At 41.5% G+C, this 18,906-nt stretch overlaps 1 protein-coding gene across 1 annotated transcript in view; it reads right to left on the bottom strand.

The window, feature by feature from the left end:
* The window catches only part of unc13a (unc-13 homolog A (C. elegans)), a gene marked incomplete at both ends in the record, with an annotated part of 43,367 nt that overhangs the window by 2,436 nt on the left and 22,025 nt on the right, over positions 1 to 18,906 (bottom strand). The window contains 19 exons of the mRNA XM_079157739.1: positions 3,580 to 3,727; positions 5,088 to 5,168; positions 5,316 to 5,372; positions 6,712 to 6,741; positions 10,830 to 10,953; positions 11,480 to 11,626; positions 11,751 to 11,839; positions 12,456 to 12,533; positions 12,715 to 12,792; positions 12,906 to 13,049; positions 13,826 to 13,922; positions 14,040 to 14,166; positions 15,120 to 15,205; positions 15,343 to 15,476; positions 17,012 to 17,146; positions 17,510 to 17,599; positions 17,956 to 18,024; positions 18,290 to 18,443; positions 18,554 to 18,717. Of these exons, the coding sequence (XP_079013865.1) occupies positions 3,580 to 3,727; positions 5,088 to 5,168; positions 5,316 to 5,372; positions 6,712 to 6,741; positions 10,830 to 10,953; positions 11,480 to 11,626; positions 11,751 to 11,839; positions 12,456 to 12,533; positions 12,715 to 12,792; positions 12,906 to 13,049; positions 13,826 to 13,922; positions 14,040 to 14,166; positions 15,120 to 15,205; positions 15,343 to 15,476; positions 17,012 to 17,146; positions 17,510 to 17,599; positions 17,956 to 18,024; positions 18,290 to 18,443; positions 18,554 to 18,717 (2,032 nt within the window). The remainder of the gene's footprint in view (positions 1 to 3,579; positions 3,728 to 5,087; positions 5,169 to 5,315; positions 5,373 to 6,711; positions 6,742 to 10,829; positions 10,954 to 11,479; positions 11,627 to 11,750; positions 11,840 to 12,455; positions 12,534 to 12,714; positions 12,793 to 12,905; positions 13,050 to 13,825; positions 13,923 to 14,039; positions 14,167 to 15,119; positions 15,206 to 15,342; positions 15,477 to 17,011; positions 17,147 to 17,509; positions 17,600 to 17,955; positions 18,025 to 18,289; positions 18,444 to 18,553; positions 18,718 to 18,906) is intronic.

The raw sequence follows: 18,906 nt of genomic DNA, 5'->3' as shown, positions 1-18,906 counted from the left end.
GGTCTGAAATTGTACTGACAATATAATCTTGTTAATTTAACTAGGATAGCAAATGATTAACACAAGATACCAAATAGATTAGTTTTGGTTCAATAGAACTTCTAGCTCTAAGACTATGTTAGAGTATAGAAGACAGTGATGGCTCCACTCAGGCAGCGACTCTTTTGTCTGGGAGGGAGATGATGGACACATCTTTCCTCAGTGTCTGTGCGTGTGTGTTGTTTTGTGCTGCATGTGAACAAGTGGTTGAGATCCACATACAACTCCAGAAGGATACGGTGACAGATGGACATACATTTTCAGTGTTTTAATTAATGTCTTCACTTTGTCAACGGTAGCTTTGTGGCGACGACCAGCAGCCTGTTTGTGTGTTTTCAACCGGCCGCCCACGAAACAAGGTGTCCGTGGGAGTTAGACGGCAGAGTGTTCCTGGCATGCAGCTCTCCAGGGAGCATTATGGGATTGTTGGTGTCGCTGCCAACAGGACCAAAGAGAGCAGCAGTCATCCATCTGGCCTAGTCTACTCTATGGAGGACTTCCATAAAAGATTAGAAACAAACTTTGCTGGCTGGGAGGCAGGAAGATGTTGCCAAGAAAACGCAGGCTTTTCTTCTTCAATAGGTGCACATTTTTCTACCACATTCAATGTAATCTCAAACTTGTACTGTGAATAGCGTCGAAACACCTTGACTTTTAATTATTTCTATTACAAGTAATGCAGCTCATAGCCTGCAGTATAGGTAGAACAGTCATCACTGATCAGCAGCGTTCGAGTTAATAAGAATAAAGTCTACTGAGCCTCGATCGGTCATCCTGCTCTAATTATCTTCTCTAATATGGTTGGAAATTGTGTTTTCCAGTGAAAGCCGCTTGCTTGGCAGGAAGTTAATTTGCATCCTTGTTACAGTCAAGAGCATCCAGCAGCTGGCGGGCAGGCTGAAGACACTCTACTTTGTTTTCTTTACCTCCACTATGGGACTGTGATAATGAATACCTAACTGTAACATTTAAGCACTGACGAAAACTTCATGCTGAAATTTAAATACCAATGAGAGGATAGCGCTGAAATATTTGAAAACCATCTGTCTAAATTTGTGTGGTGTCTGATATTTCCAGAAGGTCATTTAAAGTTATGCAATAATAATAATAAAAAAAAAATGTAACATTCTTTTATGGATCACAAATTCAAATAGAAAATCCAATCGCCAAAATAAGAGCTGGCTTGCTTAAATTCATAACTTTTGACTCTTAAAACTCGTAAAATTGACTCAATGGAAGAGACTTCAGTCCAATCAGGTTATGTTCTGTCAGTCATGTGATCAAAGATAGAGCAGCTCAGATATGCCACTGAAAACCAGTGAATGAATTTGTGAACCCATAAAAAAAGGAAAGTTTTTGAAATTGCAAAACATGAAATGACCTACTGGAAATTTCAGATGGGGCAATTTAGACTAAACAAAATCAATGCTGTCCAATCAGTTTTTTTTTTTTAGTGAAGTATTTGGTGTCGTGCTTTACTGCTTCTATATGTTTCTCCTCGGCTTCTGTCCATAGAGAACAACACAACTTGTAACAGCAATATCTTTTTTATAAGTCTCTTCCTGGAGCCGTTATATACCACTGTTGTTCATCAAGAGGACTGTCGGTGTGCTGGAGCTTGTGCAGCGTCAAACGAAGTCATCCTGTGTAAGTGCTTGTGAGCAAGTGTCACATCTTTGGATACTAATCTAGAGTGACAGAAATCAGACCACCTGACCTGAGGGACTGTTTCTGATTGGCTCAATCTGTGAAGGGGGGGGATGAGTTGAGCACCCTCTCTCATCACTGCTGTAGGGCGAACCGCGCTGCACGTGGGAGCTATGTGTGTGTTTGAATGTGTCAGTCTCTGTATTTATGTGTGATGATAGAGCAGGCGAGGACAGGGAGCCCTCCCAGACAAAACTGAACAGCCATCATCGTTCTACATAATCATTCTAGTCTTCTTCTTCTTCAGCGTATTTCACTTCAAACACAGTGGCAGGGGTGGTGACGTGGGAGGGGGGGGGGGGGGGGAGGATTTCCTCTCTGTCTTCCTCGCCGGAGACAGACAATACACTGTGCTTCAGCTTCAACAACCTTAGACCGTCTCACTCAGTCACATCGGCTCTGCTCAGTCACTCGCTCACACACACACACACACACACACACACACACACACACACACACACACACACACACACACACACACACACACACACACACACACACACACACACACACACACACACGCAAGCTTGCTTGCTTGGCCCTCGGGCCTCTCTGGGTGACATCATGCTGGATCAGGATTCCTCCACACTTTAATGCATTTCTATTCTTTTTGTCTGATGTCAGCACATCATGCTTTAGTGTCTGTTCATACATACAGTCCATGGCGTATGTATTCAGTGCAGTTCCGTACATACAGACATCAGTGTGTACATTACATGCATGAATGCATAAAGTCTATGTTGTTATAGTTGCGGTGGGCATGTATGCGTATGTGTGTGCAAAAAGGCAGAGATAGAAAAAGATGTTCAATCTGTGCATTGCATTTGTTTGTTGGGATGAGTTTGAGCAGGCAGGGGACTTTTGGGATGCACATGGGGTGGAGGGTGGAGGGAGTTGGGCTTTGGTCTGGAGGCTTTCCGGTAGTCCTGGATGTCTCAGGCCCTGAGCCTGAATGCCACATACCCTTGTCTGGGTAAACATCCTCACTAGTGGTGAACCTCACCCCCTTCCCGCCGAACACTGGCCCACAGACGGGGCAGAAGGAGGGGGTAGACAGAGAAAGGAGAAACACGTAGAAATATGAGGTTTACAGAGTAGAAAAACAGACCAACATTTATAAGTCTTGTCCCTAAAGATGGGAGAGATCCTGATAGATAAAATGTTATTTTAATTAAATCAGCTTGTTGTAATTCTTCAGATCTGCTGTGAAATCCTGCAACATGTCAAATCACACACAGATCTTCTGCTGCAAACCGGACCTAGGTATGCTCCAAAAACAACACGGCATTTTTGCTAATTAAATTCTAAATGATCATGGCATTTCTACCGGCGGCGCCCAGGGACAGCGTGTCAGCCATCAGCGCTTCCACAAAGACGATGGCTGTTATGAATCCATCTGACGGTAGGATGGAGGCTGAGCAACAGAATCAAAGAGCGAGAGAAAAGAGGGGGCGGGCATTTCTTTTTTCATTGCAAATAGCTGTCAGATCATGTAAAGAACAGTCCGTGTGTTTCCCGAGGCTGGCTTCCAGGAGACTCCGAAATTTCAGAGCAGAAAGAAAATATATTATGCAGCTACAGCCTCGACTTCATGCTCTACAAAGCATGTGAGATATTTTCAGGATATAGAGCTCAACATTTGGGAAACCCTAATATCAACAGAGGAGTGGGAGACACGGAGAAGGGTGGCTCCTCTGAGAGGGGAGAGTAGAAACAGAGATATGCTGATCTCAATAACAGAATTAAGTAGCATTAGACATTAACTTCACACTTGGAAAATGAAGGTACTGGAAATGAAGAGAATCAAAGATCTCTCAAAGACAATTATTTTACCTTGTGCATTCTGTGACTGGACAAAAGTGCGAATGAGTTTGTCTGTCGCCTGCGTGTAGAGGGACAGGGCGTAGTGGAGAGACAGGAGGTCAGGACTCTTCTCCAGGAAAGTCTTCTTCAGACCCACACCACCAGCATGGAAATATTGCTAACACACACAAAGACAGGCAGACAAAGTAGAAGACAGCTGTTATCTTACTTACTTCACTGCAAAAGATTCTTTAAGGAGAGAAGGCACTTTACTTGTTCAACTGAGAAAAAAAGGATTCAAAATGTTAACACAATAATTTAGAGCTGCAACGATTAATCTATTGATAATAATAATAATACTAATAATAATATCAACCTATACTTATATAGCATTTTTTTGAAAACAATGTCAACAATGCAAAACCCTAAAGAAACAAAATAGGAATAAAAGTCTTTATGTAAGGTCACCAGATACAACCAATCTCACCACCAAACAGAGGTACAATTAAGAACTGGTCAAAACTTTAGGAAACTTAAAGGTGGATAAAGGGAGTGATTCACAAAAACGCCTGTTTGTGTTTTAGAAGTGATCTAAAAGATTAAACCAATTTTGGCAAGCCTAATCTACTCAGGCAGTTTGTTCTAAAGAACAGTTGGTTATTCTGTTAGTCGATTGACAGGAAATTATTCAAAAACTATTTTGATAGTTGATTAATCCTTATTTTTCAAGCAACAATGCTAACGTTAATGGATCTAGGCTCTACAGTTTTTCTCACGTTTTATAGCCAAATGATATATTTAAAAAAGTTGTGGAATACTTGTTAGTTGCAGCCTTAATTAAAAACGTTTAAATCCTGCGTGCAAACTTTAAAAGTGATGATGGTTTCTGTCTCTGTAGAACGAGTTGCTACAAATTGTGGATCCACCACCAACAGCTTGCATTAATTAAATATGTACATAATCTCTGGCATGTTACAGGGCCTCTCTCCAGCTCCACATCCTCTGAATCATTTCTGTGCCCCTGCTCTACGGATGATCGAGTTATCTTATACAAGAGATGCTTTTGGAATTAAATGTCCATTTTAAATATGTCTTATTTCTCTTTTCTTAACCATCTCAAAGGTACAGTGAACTTAAAATCCAGTGTAGCTTTATAGGTGTTAATTATAGAACTTAGAAAATGTTCTTTCTTTACCTACTTTTAAAGAAATGATTAGGTAACATTTTTTCATGTTTTTTGTTGTTGTTCTTTGCCTAGTACATCACTCACATGCACATATAGTTATCATACAAACATGATTCTAAATTAAGATTTTTGTAACTTAAACAAATAAATCACAGAGCTGTAAAGCCAAAAAAGGGAAAGCTCAAAGTCTTAAAGGTTGGACTATTATAAACCACATCCTCGGAGAAAACCTCAAATGCAAATATGACTTTTAAAACCAAAGGGTTTACTGTAATTTCCACTAGCCATACCTGTTTATTGTCAAACATTTAAGGTGGCTCCTGACAGTGAAATATATAGTAAAGTGTTTTACCTTGATGGTGTCCAGGGCCAGCTCTATCACAGCACACTGCTTAGGGCTGAGCGCTTTGGCCTCCTCTCGAACCATGTGCTCCTGAAGACGACGACAATAGAAGCACAGACCAAAATGATGCGCCTGTCTGTTCACATCATCTGTCTCGTTTTTTCTAGGCAATTAAGAGTCTTAATCTGAAGCACTGGTGTCAGGCCCAGAGCATAACGGTGTAAAAACATATTGTACCTTCAGCTTGGACAGCTGTCCCAGCTCCTTGGCAGCATTAAAGATGAGCTGAGTGCCCTGGAGAAGACAGCAGGACAGATGGAAGAAAGGTAGAGAGGAGTATTGTTATTATCAGGACAATGCAGGGCAGCAGTAAACGGCTTAGTGTCACACAGAGGACAGCAACGTTTCTGACACACACATTCACAATCACTCTAAGCCGCTTTACAGATATCAAGGTGCTTTTTCCTTCAAGTGCTGTTATCACACTTATCTGTGTTTTATTCATTCCAGAACATTACACTCCGCTGAAGAAATCAACACACACATCAACACACACACACACACACTGAGACATGTCAGTACAACGAGAAGGGAAAGTGAGCTCGTAGTTAGGGCAAGAAAGAAGACACACTTGTGCACTCATGTCCGCACAAGTGCACACACACACACGTGCACACACACACACACACACACACGTAGCAGCTATGCAGTTGCACTGTGGGGTACGCAGGTATATACTGGATGTCCGGCCTTATGCAATACTCTGTACGCGAATATATCACTAAGTGCTACTGACTGCACTTTTAATCCTATCCTTGGTTCCATCCTTAGGCATGAAATAAGCTTTTGTTATATACTGTATGAGACTAGAAATAATCTTACACAGCACAATAATGTTAGAAACAAAATGTTATAGATTAATTAAAATAGAAAAATTAAACTAGTGTGCACTATTGAAACTGTGATGTGTCTATTCATTTAAACTATATTTACTTTAGATTCAGTCAAAGCAAGCGAAGCCTGACAGGATCATGTGAGAGAAATCCAGCCACCCTCCACTGCTACACTATGTTAAACCTACAGAAAATAAGGTAGATAGTTGGGCCTTATATTTCATGGGGCTGCTGTGATGAAAATAGTTATGTTATGCCAAATATTCTCACCCTACGAGTACATTTTTGCTGCTAAAATGCACCATAAGTTGCAGGTCAAAGTGCCGAACTTCTCTTCCAGAATGAGGCTCGTAAAGCTCAGCTGCTTTGACTTGCAATGCAACTTGCAGCTGAACCACGGCAAATGAACAAAACAGCTAATAGTTTTTGAACTCCAAGTGAAATTAAGTGACGATTGACCTCCTTGACTGGCAGTTTGTGGTGCGTTTGAGCCGCAAATGTCTGCAAGTAGATTTGAGTGCATAACCTGCGGTTTGGCTGGGAGTGCAGGCAGCTACTGCTACAGCATTTCTCACAGCATATAAACAGCACTATAGAGGACCGTTGTGCAAAAACAAAAGTGAAAAATCAATATTTCCACTGCTTTGTTTGACTGGCGAGCTGAGGGAGATAGACGGAGACACGTAGAGAAGACAAGGAGAGAGACAAGACACATTGATCTAAAGGGGTTTAGTCCTTACATCACTGTGAGAAGCATTCTTCAGTCTCCCCTGGAAAGAGAGCATGTGGTTAATACTTCAAGCAGTGGCCAGTCCCTGCAGTCTGACTTCACTCTCATTGGCTACATGAGAATAAGCCTTTTAAGTGCAAACGTGCAAAATGTTGAAAAAAATAAAGAGCATACTCGTCACTGCTGTAGATGTCACCTCTCTTCAGTTAGCTAATAAGCTTTACCTCCAAACCAACAAAATCAGACAACAGATTGCCGGTTGGCAGAGCAAGAACAGCACACATGCTGACAAGAGTAAATGCATGCTGATAAAACAGAACATTTTGTCCACATTTATTTGCCTTCTTATGCAGATTTAGATGAGAAGATATCTGTGCTAGCACAGAGCTAGAGCAGGGAGATGATATTAGCTTATATTAGCATACAGACAGGAAACAAGGGGAAACAGCTAGCTTGGCTTTATCCACTCCCATCTCTCAGCTCACAAATAAACACGTTATGTCTTGTTTGTTTAATCCTCACACAAACGGAGTGTAAAAGTGACAGGATGTGATTTTACGTGTGCTGCAACTGTGTCAAGGCTCTATTTAGGCACTGCGCCCGGCTGCTGCCGCCAAGAAATAGTTAGTGCACGTAACTCTCAATCCACAATAGTTAATTGAAACGTTCGGGTTTGTGTACAGAAAATACGAATCAGATATAACATGTTAATTGGTGAGCATTAGAGGTGCTGGTAGTCGGATTTTTGAACTGGAGAAAGCCCGGCTAGCTGTTTCCCCTCCACCACCAGTCCTTAAATTAAGCCAATTAACTCCTGGCACTCGCTCTATACTGAAAGCACAGATATGATAATCTCAAACTTAAGAACTTGAACTTAAAAAGATTTAAACTCAAACAATCTTCGTATCTAACTTTTGACAAGAAAGCAAATAAGTGTAGTTCCCAAAAAGTCAAACTATCCCTTTAAAAGAAGATCAGATAAAACTCAGAATATTCAATACATTAAGGCTCTATGTGATAACTCGGACAGAAGGTCAGATTTCATTCATTGAACTGTTGCACTCAGTGGTGAAATGTGCATTTACTCAATACGCCTACAACAGTTTAAGTGGCAGGTAACACAATTGGTGATTGAGCCTATGGCCCAATGACAGTATTGCAATATTTATATATTTGCAGTATTAAAAACTAGGTAGTTCATTTTTTCTCCACTGTATAGACACAAAAATGTAACTATGCACACAATTCTGAAAAATGTAAGCTCATGTATCAACATAAAGTCTCCAGACTTTTGAACTCAAAGCACAATCCGTTGTTCTCACACAATTATAAATTCTAAATCAATCAGAAGTATTTATGGGAATGCCACCACAGACACCTGGTTTGTATTACTGAAAATATATAAAAATTCTAATATTGCAATACTTACTATTATGTTATCTCAATGGATATTGACTTAACAGCAATTTATTATTTATTTAAATGAAAATCTTTGAGATTGCCACTTCTAATTTTGAGGTACCATATGATCATTAATGCAATTTGTTGTGTAGCATATATAATGCACATATTTATACCCAACAGTATATTACATAATTAAAACCCTCAAGTGCCATTTTTCTGCCAAATATGTACTTTTACCTTTGATACTTTAAGTACATTTTACTTATAATACTTACGTACTTTTACTTGTGTAACATTTTCAGAACAGGAATTTGACACATAATGGATTATTTCCACATTCCTTATTTGTGGATTTCCTTTTTAACTGAAGTTAAGGAACTGAATACTTCCTTCACCACTGGTTACACTTGAAGGTTAACAATAAATAAGAGCTGCAGATCACGTTAACCAAGAAACACACATAAATTCTGTTCATTAGAAAACACATCACTTCCTGTGCAGCACTGCATTGTCAACTACACCATGGAAAAGACGAGTCAAAGACATTAAGAGTCAAACCGATCTAACGTCTCGTTAGAAAAGTCGTTCTGTGCATCAAGACCAGTGACACAATACCGGCATCACAATCATCATGGTAACAACAGAACATCAAATCAAACCAGGACAGACCAACACGACAGGTCTGCAGAGACATACAGTACAGTGTTGTACAGTATACTGAGAGAAGACTGCAGTGTTGAAATAGATCAGATGCAAGCAACAAACCCACAGTGGGCGGTGGAGGGGGACACAGTTCAAACAGGTGGGAAAGGTGGGGACAGTGGAGGGAGGGAGAGGGGCGTGGGGTGGGGGTGGGGGTGCGGGTGGGTCAGGACACCAGATACCAAGCCACCGAGAGATCAGAGTCACCCCACCAGGGTCCCAGTATAAGGAAACAATGCATGAGAAGAAACAAGGCAACACCAGGCGCAAGAGAGGAGTACCACTTCCTGTTTTAAGGAGAGTGTTCGGGAAGAAGAGACAGCACGAAGAGGGGGGCACTGATTGGTGGAGACTTTTGAAAGGGTTGTGGGACCTATCAGAACCAGTCAGGAATGCACCATGCTTCTGTCTTCTCAAAAGAGAGACAGTGTTGGAGGAGAGGAGAAGAGGAGGGTGAAGTAGGAGAAGAAGAAGGGGAAAAAGACAACAGAAAGAAGAGAAGAAGAAGGTGAAAAAGAAGGAGAAGAAGAAGACAAAGAGGAAGGAGGAGGAGGAGAAAAAGAACAAGAAGAAGGCGAAGAAGAAAAAGAGAAGAAGAAGAGACAGATTGGGACAGATCTGAGAGGTGAGAAGGGAGAGGGTGTGATGTGGGGTTAAAAAACAGGGGAAGATCGCAGCCACATATAGCAAAGAACCAACCACCGTGGACGGACAGACAGACACACACGCAGGAGTGCTGTACTTACAATCATCTGTGGAGGGAGAGCGGTGGGAGCGGGATGTAATAGTAATCACAACAACAACCAGAGAGAAGGGTCAGTCAAGCTGCAAAGAGCCCCACATCAATTAAAAAAAAACAAAACACAAGTTTGGGCCTGAGGGCTGGAAGGACGTGGACCAATTGTCATGTCTAAAGCCTGGACTATGCACAGGTAGAGAAGTGAGAGAGGCCAGTGGTTAAGTAACGTTACTTCTATGAAATTTCTTAGAATAGAGCAAATAAGTGTTTTAGCTTTTAACAGCAACTTCATATGCAAAAAATAGCCATTCTAGAGATGATCATGTGGTATTTGCACACATTCAGAGCTCACTATCTTTCTCCTGTTTTTGTTCCTCCGTCTTTTCCCTAATTGGATTAACTCAATTGGACAGGGGCTAACTGCAGACCGACGGCTACTGAGGCTGAACCAGTTGTGTTGATAACTGGCTAGCACAGAACATGGTAACCAGAGATTAATTATCACCTTATTAAAAGTGATATGAGGCTCTTTAGTTCATAACCAAACACAAATAAGAACACATATATCCAAAACAAAAGAAAACAAGAGGCTGCTTTCCAAAATGTATGATTCCTTTTTTTTTTTTGGAAGTGGGCCAGATCCTTTAGGCAAATATTTTCTGCCACTTTGTTATGAGTTACTCAGAAATCAGAAATCTCTCCAGATATTTGTTGGCTGACATACTGGAGAGCAGCCATGAGCTGGTGTAAGAATGATATGGTGCACTCCTTTTCTCTTTTCAGCTTTTTTTTTTTTCTTAGAAAAAGGGAAGGGTTTCATCTTGATTGTTTGGATGAATGAAGGCACTGGGGGCGATGCTAAATATAATGTGTGGATAGAATGCCATATAGAGATTGATCTTTTATAAGAGGGCCATCTTGAATCGCAACACACACACACAAAATGTCTGCCTTTGTATTGCCTTTCCATATTCTCCTCCTCCTCCTCCTCCTCGTTCTTTTGATGCCGCCTCAGCAGTTGGGGGTGTGTGTAAGTGTGTATCCGTGCATGTGTGTTACATGTATTGCCGTGATCATCATAAGATCTTATATTCGTATATCTCCGTAGCAACATCCACTCTTGCATATATGTGTATATTTATCCGCAGTAAAAATCCCTTCTTGCGTGTGCAGCAGGCACAGTGAGCATCGGGTGCCAACGCGTGCAGCTTAGCATCATTATTGTGTGTATTTGTACGGCTGTACGCCTCTGAATGCGTGTTCATACGCCTGTGCACTCTCACCGTTTGGTCCGTGAGTGGCGGCAGAACGATGGTCTTCTCCATGGTGTTCATCACCAGCTTCCACAGCTCCTTCAACACACGTTTCAGCACGGTCTTCTCACAGATCTTGGCAAACAAAGTCAAGCTGGCAGGAGGTGGGGGAGACAGAAGACAGGAAGGAGTGGTGATTAATAAGCAGCAGCAGGAGGCAAGCGCTTTTTTTCATGAAAGAAAAAAGATGATCAAGAACAAAGAACAAAAAAAAGGGTTGTATACCACCAAACAGTCTTTTAGGGAATTTCTTTGCTGCTTCTACTCACCTAGAGTCAGGCATGCTCACGGATGCATTTTGTAGTCAATCTCATGTCTCGGTGAGCAGTTTCAGTGATAATATTAGTTTGGCACAATCCATAACATGACTATGGAATCAAGTAGCAATTTCTCTCAAAAGTAGCGAAACTACATAAAAATAATAAACTTGTGTGTGTGGATTGCTGTTATAACTCCTCCGACATCTACACCTTCACCTCAACTATGATGACCATTCAACATACCTTCAAATTGCATTCAGAGACAAAAACAAGCATCTATGAGTTTCTAGGTCAAAAAATAATGAAATGCCCTCAAAGCTGAACTATCCCTTTCAGAGGACTCCACTAAAATGGCCTCACTTGCTGTCCAGGAACTCCATGATGGGCTGCAGGACGTTGTCAGCATCCTGGGCAACGCTGCTGGCATTTCCCACATTTGAGGTTCCCTTCACCTGAGCCAGGATGTCTCCCATCTGCTTCACGTTCTCCTCTATGTGAGGCTGGAAACTACAGGGGAGAAGCAGAAGAGGCCTTTAACAAAGTCTGCACCGTGTCCGTCGGTCTGTCTGAATATACATCACCTTAATGTGATCTTATGTATGAATGACTTTGTGTGTGAGTGTGTTTCTACCTGACAGAAAAGATCCTGCTGAGATCATCCATGACATTGTTGAGCTTGATCTGCAGGTCTTTCAGGATGTCGCTGGCCTCCACACACAGCTAAGGTACACACATGGAAACACACACACACACAGAACTGGTTGGAGTGACTGGGGTGTGCAGTAATAATGACATAGCACATTTGGATTAAATTTCGGCGATATTTTAAGAGATGGAGAGAAACTGTGGCAAATAGTTTGACCTTTTGCTAACTGTTAGGCTAAACTGTTGCTAATAGTTTAGCCTTCTCAAACCTTAGCCAGGAGAAGAAGGCTAAACTATAAGCAACATTTTCAATTAATCAATTTAGTCAGACACTCTTTTTGATAAGTCTGACTTGAGGCACCAAAGGGACATACAAGCGCATCTGTATAACAGCCAACAGGAAGGCCCTTTCTCTGAACTGACCTGTGATTGGCCAAAGTCTACCATCACAAACTAGATTTTCTTAAGCCTGAAAGAAGGGTCAAGAGGAGTAGGTAGAGTCTTCTCCCCGAGGCATACTGAATCACAGTATGCTGAAAGGTTATGACGACATTTTTGCCCATTTGACACCAAAAATAAACCAGAAGTCCCAGCTTTAAGAAGTTTGTAACCAAATACTAAACTAAGCTGGTGAATGATACCGGTTGGGAGTTGAAACTCGAGACAGGACCAAGAAAAGCGAATCACTCACATCTTTTCCACCCATGGCTTCAAACATCTTCTCCAGCTGAACTCTCAGCTGCTGGATGTTGTTGATCAGGATGCAGGGCTGAGGACAGAAAGACGAATGGATCAGCCTTCTCATTGGTATAGGATTCAAAGAAACCTTTCTTACAGCAACCATGACTATACTCTGATGTATTTTTTGTTTGCAGTTTTTTGATTAGAATTGACAGAGCTGACTCCACTGTGAAAATCCACGCAGGTTCATCAAGTCTTTCGCCACTTACCACTTTCTCCATGGTGACATAGTTGGCAAACAACTTGGATATGATATCAGCATAGGAAAGAAGCACATTGCTGATGGTCTGGAGAGGGAAAAAAGAACAAGCAGCAGGTCATTAATCATCAGGCTGTAGTGAAAACTACTTTTTAAAGATTTGTCAAGGTGTGATTTGACTGCAAATTGAACTGAATCTACCTTAGCAAATCGCTTCATGTAGTGTCCTACGATCAGCGGATCAGGACACTCGAGCTTCCTGATGATCTCAAAGCTCTGGTTGAGCTGGGAAAACACATCCACCACCGAACAGGAGAACAGAGCATGTTCTGATGTGACCTGGAACTGCAGGGCAGAAAGGGTGTGCAAGGAGATTAAAAAGTGGGAAGATGCGTAAGTGATTAGGGATGAGTAGGAGTAGCAGGTGAGAAGCGAGCAAGCTGGGACCTCTGGGCACTGAAGATCATACAGACGGACCATTAGATGCTATTTTAAACTGAACCTTTGATATCTTTGCCCACATGTACTGCGCCTCAGACCCCCTACAGACAACCAGCCATACAGCCAGTTAGACAGCCATCCGGTGACAGTTGGGAGCTCCTGTCCGTCTTCATGTAATTGGCTGCTGGTGAGCACCTGGTCCCTAATTGGCTAGAGGTGAGTGTGTTTGTGCTCCTCTGGGGAGTCTGGGTAATGACGTGAAGACAGCTTTCCTCCAGTCAAAACTATGGAATAAGGCCATTAATTCACACTATCCTGCTGTCACAGAGTTGTCTCCCTCTTAAAGTACATGCATGGCTCAACCACGCTTCTTTGAACTCCCAAAGAGTACAACGAAGCACTTTGACTGAAACATCCTCTTAGCCCAAATACACTGTATGCCTTAATATCCACGTCTGTGCCGCCGCGTCCATGCTTCCACTGCCGCCTTTGAAGAATGCAGAAGAGAAGTGTGGGGATGCAGAGCGGGAGGGAGGATAAAACTTTGGTTGATAACTTTGAGTGTGACAGAGGAAGTACAAAGGATGGATTACAGTAATTCTGCATGAACAACAACGGCGACTCAGCGCTTGCAGAGGAGTGAAAGGGAGATAAGGAGAAAAGGAGCTGGACATTTTTACCCCATCTTTTTTGTCTCTCTCCAAAGCACCGTGCAGAAAGTCCCGAGACACTTCCTCGTTTTCATCGAGCCACTGAATAACAAATGGTTCAAACCACCTATGGCGAGCAGAAAATACATAAGTATCTACAAACACGGAACCCAAAATAAGACAAGATGATGCTTTCTATTGCTTTTTTTCTGTTTTCAGTGTAAGTTAAAGAGTTGCTACTCACGCAGGATATTCAGGCACTCTGCTCTTGAAGAAGGGCAGGTCTTTGCAGTACTCATTGTACAGCCACTTAACCTTGAAGTGCAGGTTCATGTAATCTGCACTCTTGCACAAGCGATTTTTTTCATGTTCTGAAAGAAAAAAATTAAGCGGACAAATGCAAGTTGAGCAAAAAGCAAATTTCTCTCCTGGCATTGAAGCTATGTCTATTTCAACAGATCTATTGTGCATTCAGTGGCATTGACCCACAGTCAAACACACATCGTCATGGACTGTCATAGCCCAACTCAAGACCGAGATTATTAGGAGAGGACACCAATTTTGTTCAAGAAATCAAATATTGATCAAACCCAAACACTGTGTATGACCTTTCAGGCTTTGCATAATTGACAAACTTTTCCAAAAAATTTGATCGAAACCAGAGATGCACTGATCCTGATATTGGACATCGGTCAGATACTGACTCAAATAGCTGGATTTATATTTATGTACATATTTGTCATACTTTACTTTACAAAGCTAGGACACCATGTTTAAGTCAAGTCTGATGGTGCCTTACACATAAAAGAATGATCCCAGTCACTTCCACAGAGTGAGGCATACAGTTAATTAATACACATCTGGAATCGGATCTGTACTCCTTATCAGCCGATATCCAAAGACCGGGTATTGGTTTCAGGACTAAACGAGTCAGATCGCCTCTAATAAGAAATACAACCTGGTATGAGGGAAGGAAAATTTTGAGTACCAGGAACCTTTAACTAAATCAGATATATCCATCACAAATGTGTTGGCTGTTAGCTTGGGCTAAAACAAAAGTCCTCCATATCTCAGATTTGTGTGTAAAGTTTAACAAATAAGGAGCACCATTAAGGCCAACAACTGTATCTCCTAATCCATTTGACCGATTTCCACAAATGCTAAGTCTTCCAACACTTTCAGCTGGTGTGGCTTACCACATATTGGAATGTACATCTACTTAAAATAGAAGCCAGCAAGAAGCCTCATTTATCTAACGAGTCTTCAGTGCTATGACAAGTCTCGGTCAGTTCAGAGGCTCGGTGTATTATTGACTTGCACTCACCCTCCATTGCATACTTCATATCCTGAGCAAACAGGTTCCACATCACTTCAGCGCTGATTTTACCCACGTTGAGCTCCTGGGGAAATCTTGATGGAGGAGAGAAGGAGAAAGGCTTACCGTATATGCACTTAGTGAGGGAAGGTATAAAAAAAAACTGTGGAGAAGAGATGGGGAAGGGAAGGAAATGTGATCAAATACATAGAAGAGCAGTAGAGAGACTTACTGGTTTAGGCAGGGAGTGTAGGAGTTCTTGTCCTCCTCGATAATGGAGACGATAAGTGTGATGAGTTTGGACCAAAAATCAAGATTTTTGATGCAGGGTCCCTGCTCCTCCGGAGGCACGACACCCTGTTTGGCCTGGAAAAGCAGTGACACAACTAGAGTCACAAAGAAACCTACAGATACTCTTTGGGTTGATATTAGCTTGATCACTTTGTTCAGTGTGTGACTGGAGGACCAGCATCTCTGGCAACAACTGCCAACCTGAAGAGTCTGTAAACCATTGTAATCTGCTCAATCACTAACATTTTAAAGCCTGTTTAAAGCAATTTTCTTATCATCATTAAACAAATTTTAGGTCATATTGAACACACCAAACCTCTTCACACATGCTGATTAAGATATCCAATGGGCCAATCTTCCAAAAAGTAGTGTAGTGATTTAATTGTTATCACTCTTAATTTGAATTTTACTAATGTTATTTCTTATTGTCTGAGACTGAGAGACTTTTTTTGGAGGGGAATCTTGACGGTGTTGTTGTTTTTTTCTTGCTGTTCAAACAGCTTTGAACAGACTCAGAATGTCAACTGTCTGGACTACTTCTTTGAAATAGCTGAAGAAAAACAACAAACTAAGCCTGAGCACCGCAGGGGTTGAGGAGTGAAGAATGACCTCGCAGAGATTTCAACAAAATACAGCAACGTCCCTCAGGATAAAATGTTTTATTCAAAGGGAAAAATGCTTATTTGAAATTCACGAGGGAGTCTGAATGGAGTTGCCGCTTTAATGAGGACTTAAAGCAAGTTCGAGAAATCCCTGTTGAAATCCGATGCAGGAGTGATGGATGGGAGAGCCTGGCCTACCTCGACTAAGAGGATGACGGAGACTCACCACATGCACTGAGCCAAATACAGACATCAAGCAAAGGAGTTAGAATATTCAAAAATCACTTTCAGGAACATTTTTTAGCTAAGCGGTCTGATTAGTCCAAGAAACCTCTCTTTGTAACAGTTATTTATGAAGAACACTGCAGGCCAAGATTTAAATGATTAACACGGCCAACTCTTTCAGTCAGTCTGGAGTCAGGCAGGGATTTATCCTGCTCGTTTCTTCTGAGAGAGGGAACCAAATCACAGCCAAAGAAAAAGAAAAGTGCATCAATCATCGAACATCTACAACAAAAAATATCAATGTCTGATACCGACGCACCCTATACAATCTTTTCTGAAGACTATCCCGGTATTCTTGTTGTGTAAGTAAACCTAATAAAACCTACATTGGAAATATATTTCCAAAAGACACTGTAAACATGAAATGAGCCAAAAGTGTACGTTTCCTGTGAACACAGAAGATTATCTTGAAAAAAGACACAATGTGTCTGACCAAGACGTGATGAACTCCTTTATCTGTCCTCTGTTTTTGATTTCTATATCATCTATTTTATTGGATTTTTCTAATTACAAAAAGTGTACGTGGCAAGGCGCAGACTATTTGTTGTCTCTTATTTTCTTACACTTGGATTTATTATACTCACATGGCCTTTGGCAATACTGTACTAAATTACGGTCAGGTCAATAAAGCAATTTAAATTTGAACATTTCGAGAGGGGGGGGAGAGAGAGAGAGAGATTTTCACTAACACCTACAGATATTTAATAAACTGCTGCTTCTCACCGGGTCTGTCTGATACTCGCGGCTGTACAGCTCATGACAGTTATTAAAGATGTACTCGTAGGTGGAGTTGAGGCAGGCTTTGACACAGTCCTTCACCACTTGACTGGCTCTGGGTGGAGACTGAAGCTCTTGGACCTGAAGAACAAAGTTAAAGTAGACAAGCGAACTGAAATGAATCCACCAAGTTATGGCAATTCAGAATTGTCCTCATGCTCATCACGATTGCAAAGACAAATAAAAAAATGATTCTTCTCAAAAAATCTAATTCTACAGTAGAAATTTCAAGATGAACACCAAATAACTAATATTATAATATAGTATAATATATTGAATTGTGCTTTTTAAATCAGAGTAAAGAGGAAACTGTTGATGAACTTCATTACATCCTATATGTGTAACACACTGAGCTAAATGGCAGTCTGATGGGTAGGTGGGGTGCAGAAAATACAGAAGATCAAAAAAGGCTTTGACAGACGAAGACAATAGAAGGGACGGTACCTTCATTCTGAAGAAGGTGATACTGGTGAGGAGGTCCACTGTGGACTTGAGGTCCTGCAGCCTCTCGGGACTGCTGGCAGGGAAGTTGTTCTGCAGTCAGACGGAGAAAAAGATAAATACAGTGAGGCACAACACGTGACTTCGTATCCATCCTTGTCCCCTGTGTGCTTGTGTGATCCGGCATAGGAAACACTTGTTACCGTGTGGGTGTGCAGTGTTTCCTGAATGTGTCTGTGCATGTTTCAGAGGAGCTGTCAGTCTCATTAACACATCCGCCTGCTTTGTCTCACTGCTTCTCTCAAAGAGGAAAGGAGAAGTACAGTAGAGGAAAAGAGGGGAGGTGGGATGATGTTCTACCATGCAGTCTGACTATCCAGCCTCTATCAGTTGTCATCTATTATATCAACTTTTCACAGGTAATATATGAGGGCGGAGAGCAATCTTACTCGGTACATGGACAGGTCGATCCTCAGAGAGTTGTGAAGCTGGTCTAGAAGCTTGACAAATCGCTCTTTCTGTGGGAATTACAACACAGATTTGAACATTACCAGACAAATAGCAGACACACATCACAGCAGCACCAGGATAACAAATAAGCACTTAATAAGAAAAAGAACTTGTGATTGCAAAAAAACTTTAACTTTTTGTTTGAAAAGCAAAGACACACTTCAGTTTTATACTTTTACTTTTAAGGACATTTTGATATTGTCTTTTTTCTATAAGTGCTAATGTTGGATTGAAAGAATATAACTTGCATTTAATGTATCTGCCGTGACTCACCCCAAAGTTAGAAGCAGCAAAGCGGTCTGAGGCAGAGACGTTGTTAGTTGCCTGGGTGGTGTGAGCGTAGTAGGCGTTGATGTTAGCCAGTAAGGTACTCATCACTGCAGGCACACCTGGGCACATGTACTTAGATGAAAGGCAGGCAAAGTGACTGCAAAAGAGGGAGAGACGTGTAAGCAAATACAGGATTAATGACATGAAAACAACCAGCAATGCACGCAAACACACAGCCTTCAATAAGGCTAACAGACGGTCACATACGTCATGGCTTGGTAGATGGACTCCACTCCGTAACGCATGGCAAACTCATCTACAATCTCCTGGGGAGTCTCCTCAAAGTAGACCTTCCATGCGTCATCCCCTTTGGCATCGGGGATCTTCACTACACCGTTGTTCTGGATATCTGTCACATAGTGGAAGAGGTTCTACACGGACGAAAATAGAAAAGAGTTAGAGGGAGAATTGAACGAGGTGTAAAGAAAAAAAGGAGAGTGAGAGAACATACAGAAGAGAAGGTAAAGAAAGGAACAAAACGGTCAGCATCCGCACATCTTGTCGTAATCAAAGTTTCTAGATGTTTCATTGTACAAAAACAGAGCAGATTACAAGATCTG

The sequence above is a fragment of the Pholis gunnellus genome, assembly GCF_910591455.1.
Source record: "Pholis gunnellus genome assembly, chromosome: 4".
Taxonomy (NCBI): domain Eukaryota; kingdom Metazoa; phylum Chordata; class Actinopteri; order Perciformes; family Pholidae; genus Pholis; species Pholis gunnellus.
Note: the sequence above shows the minus strand (reverse complement) of the source record. Positions and strands in the feature narration are given on the sequence as shown.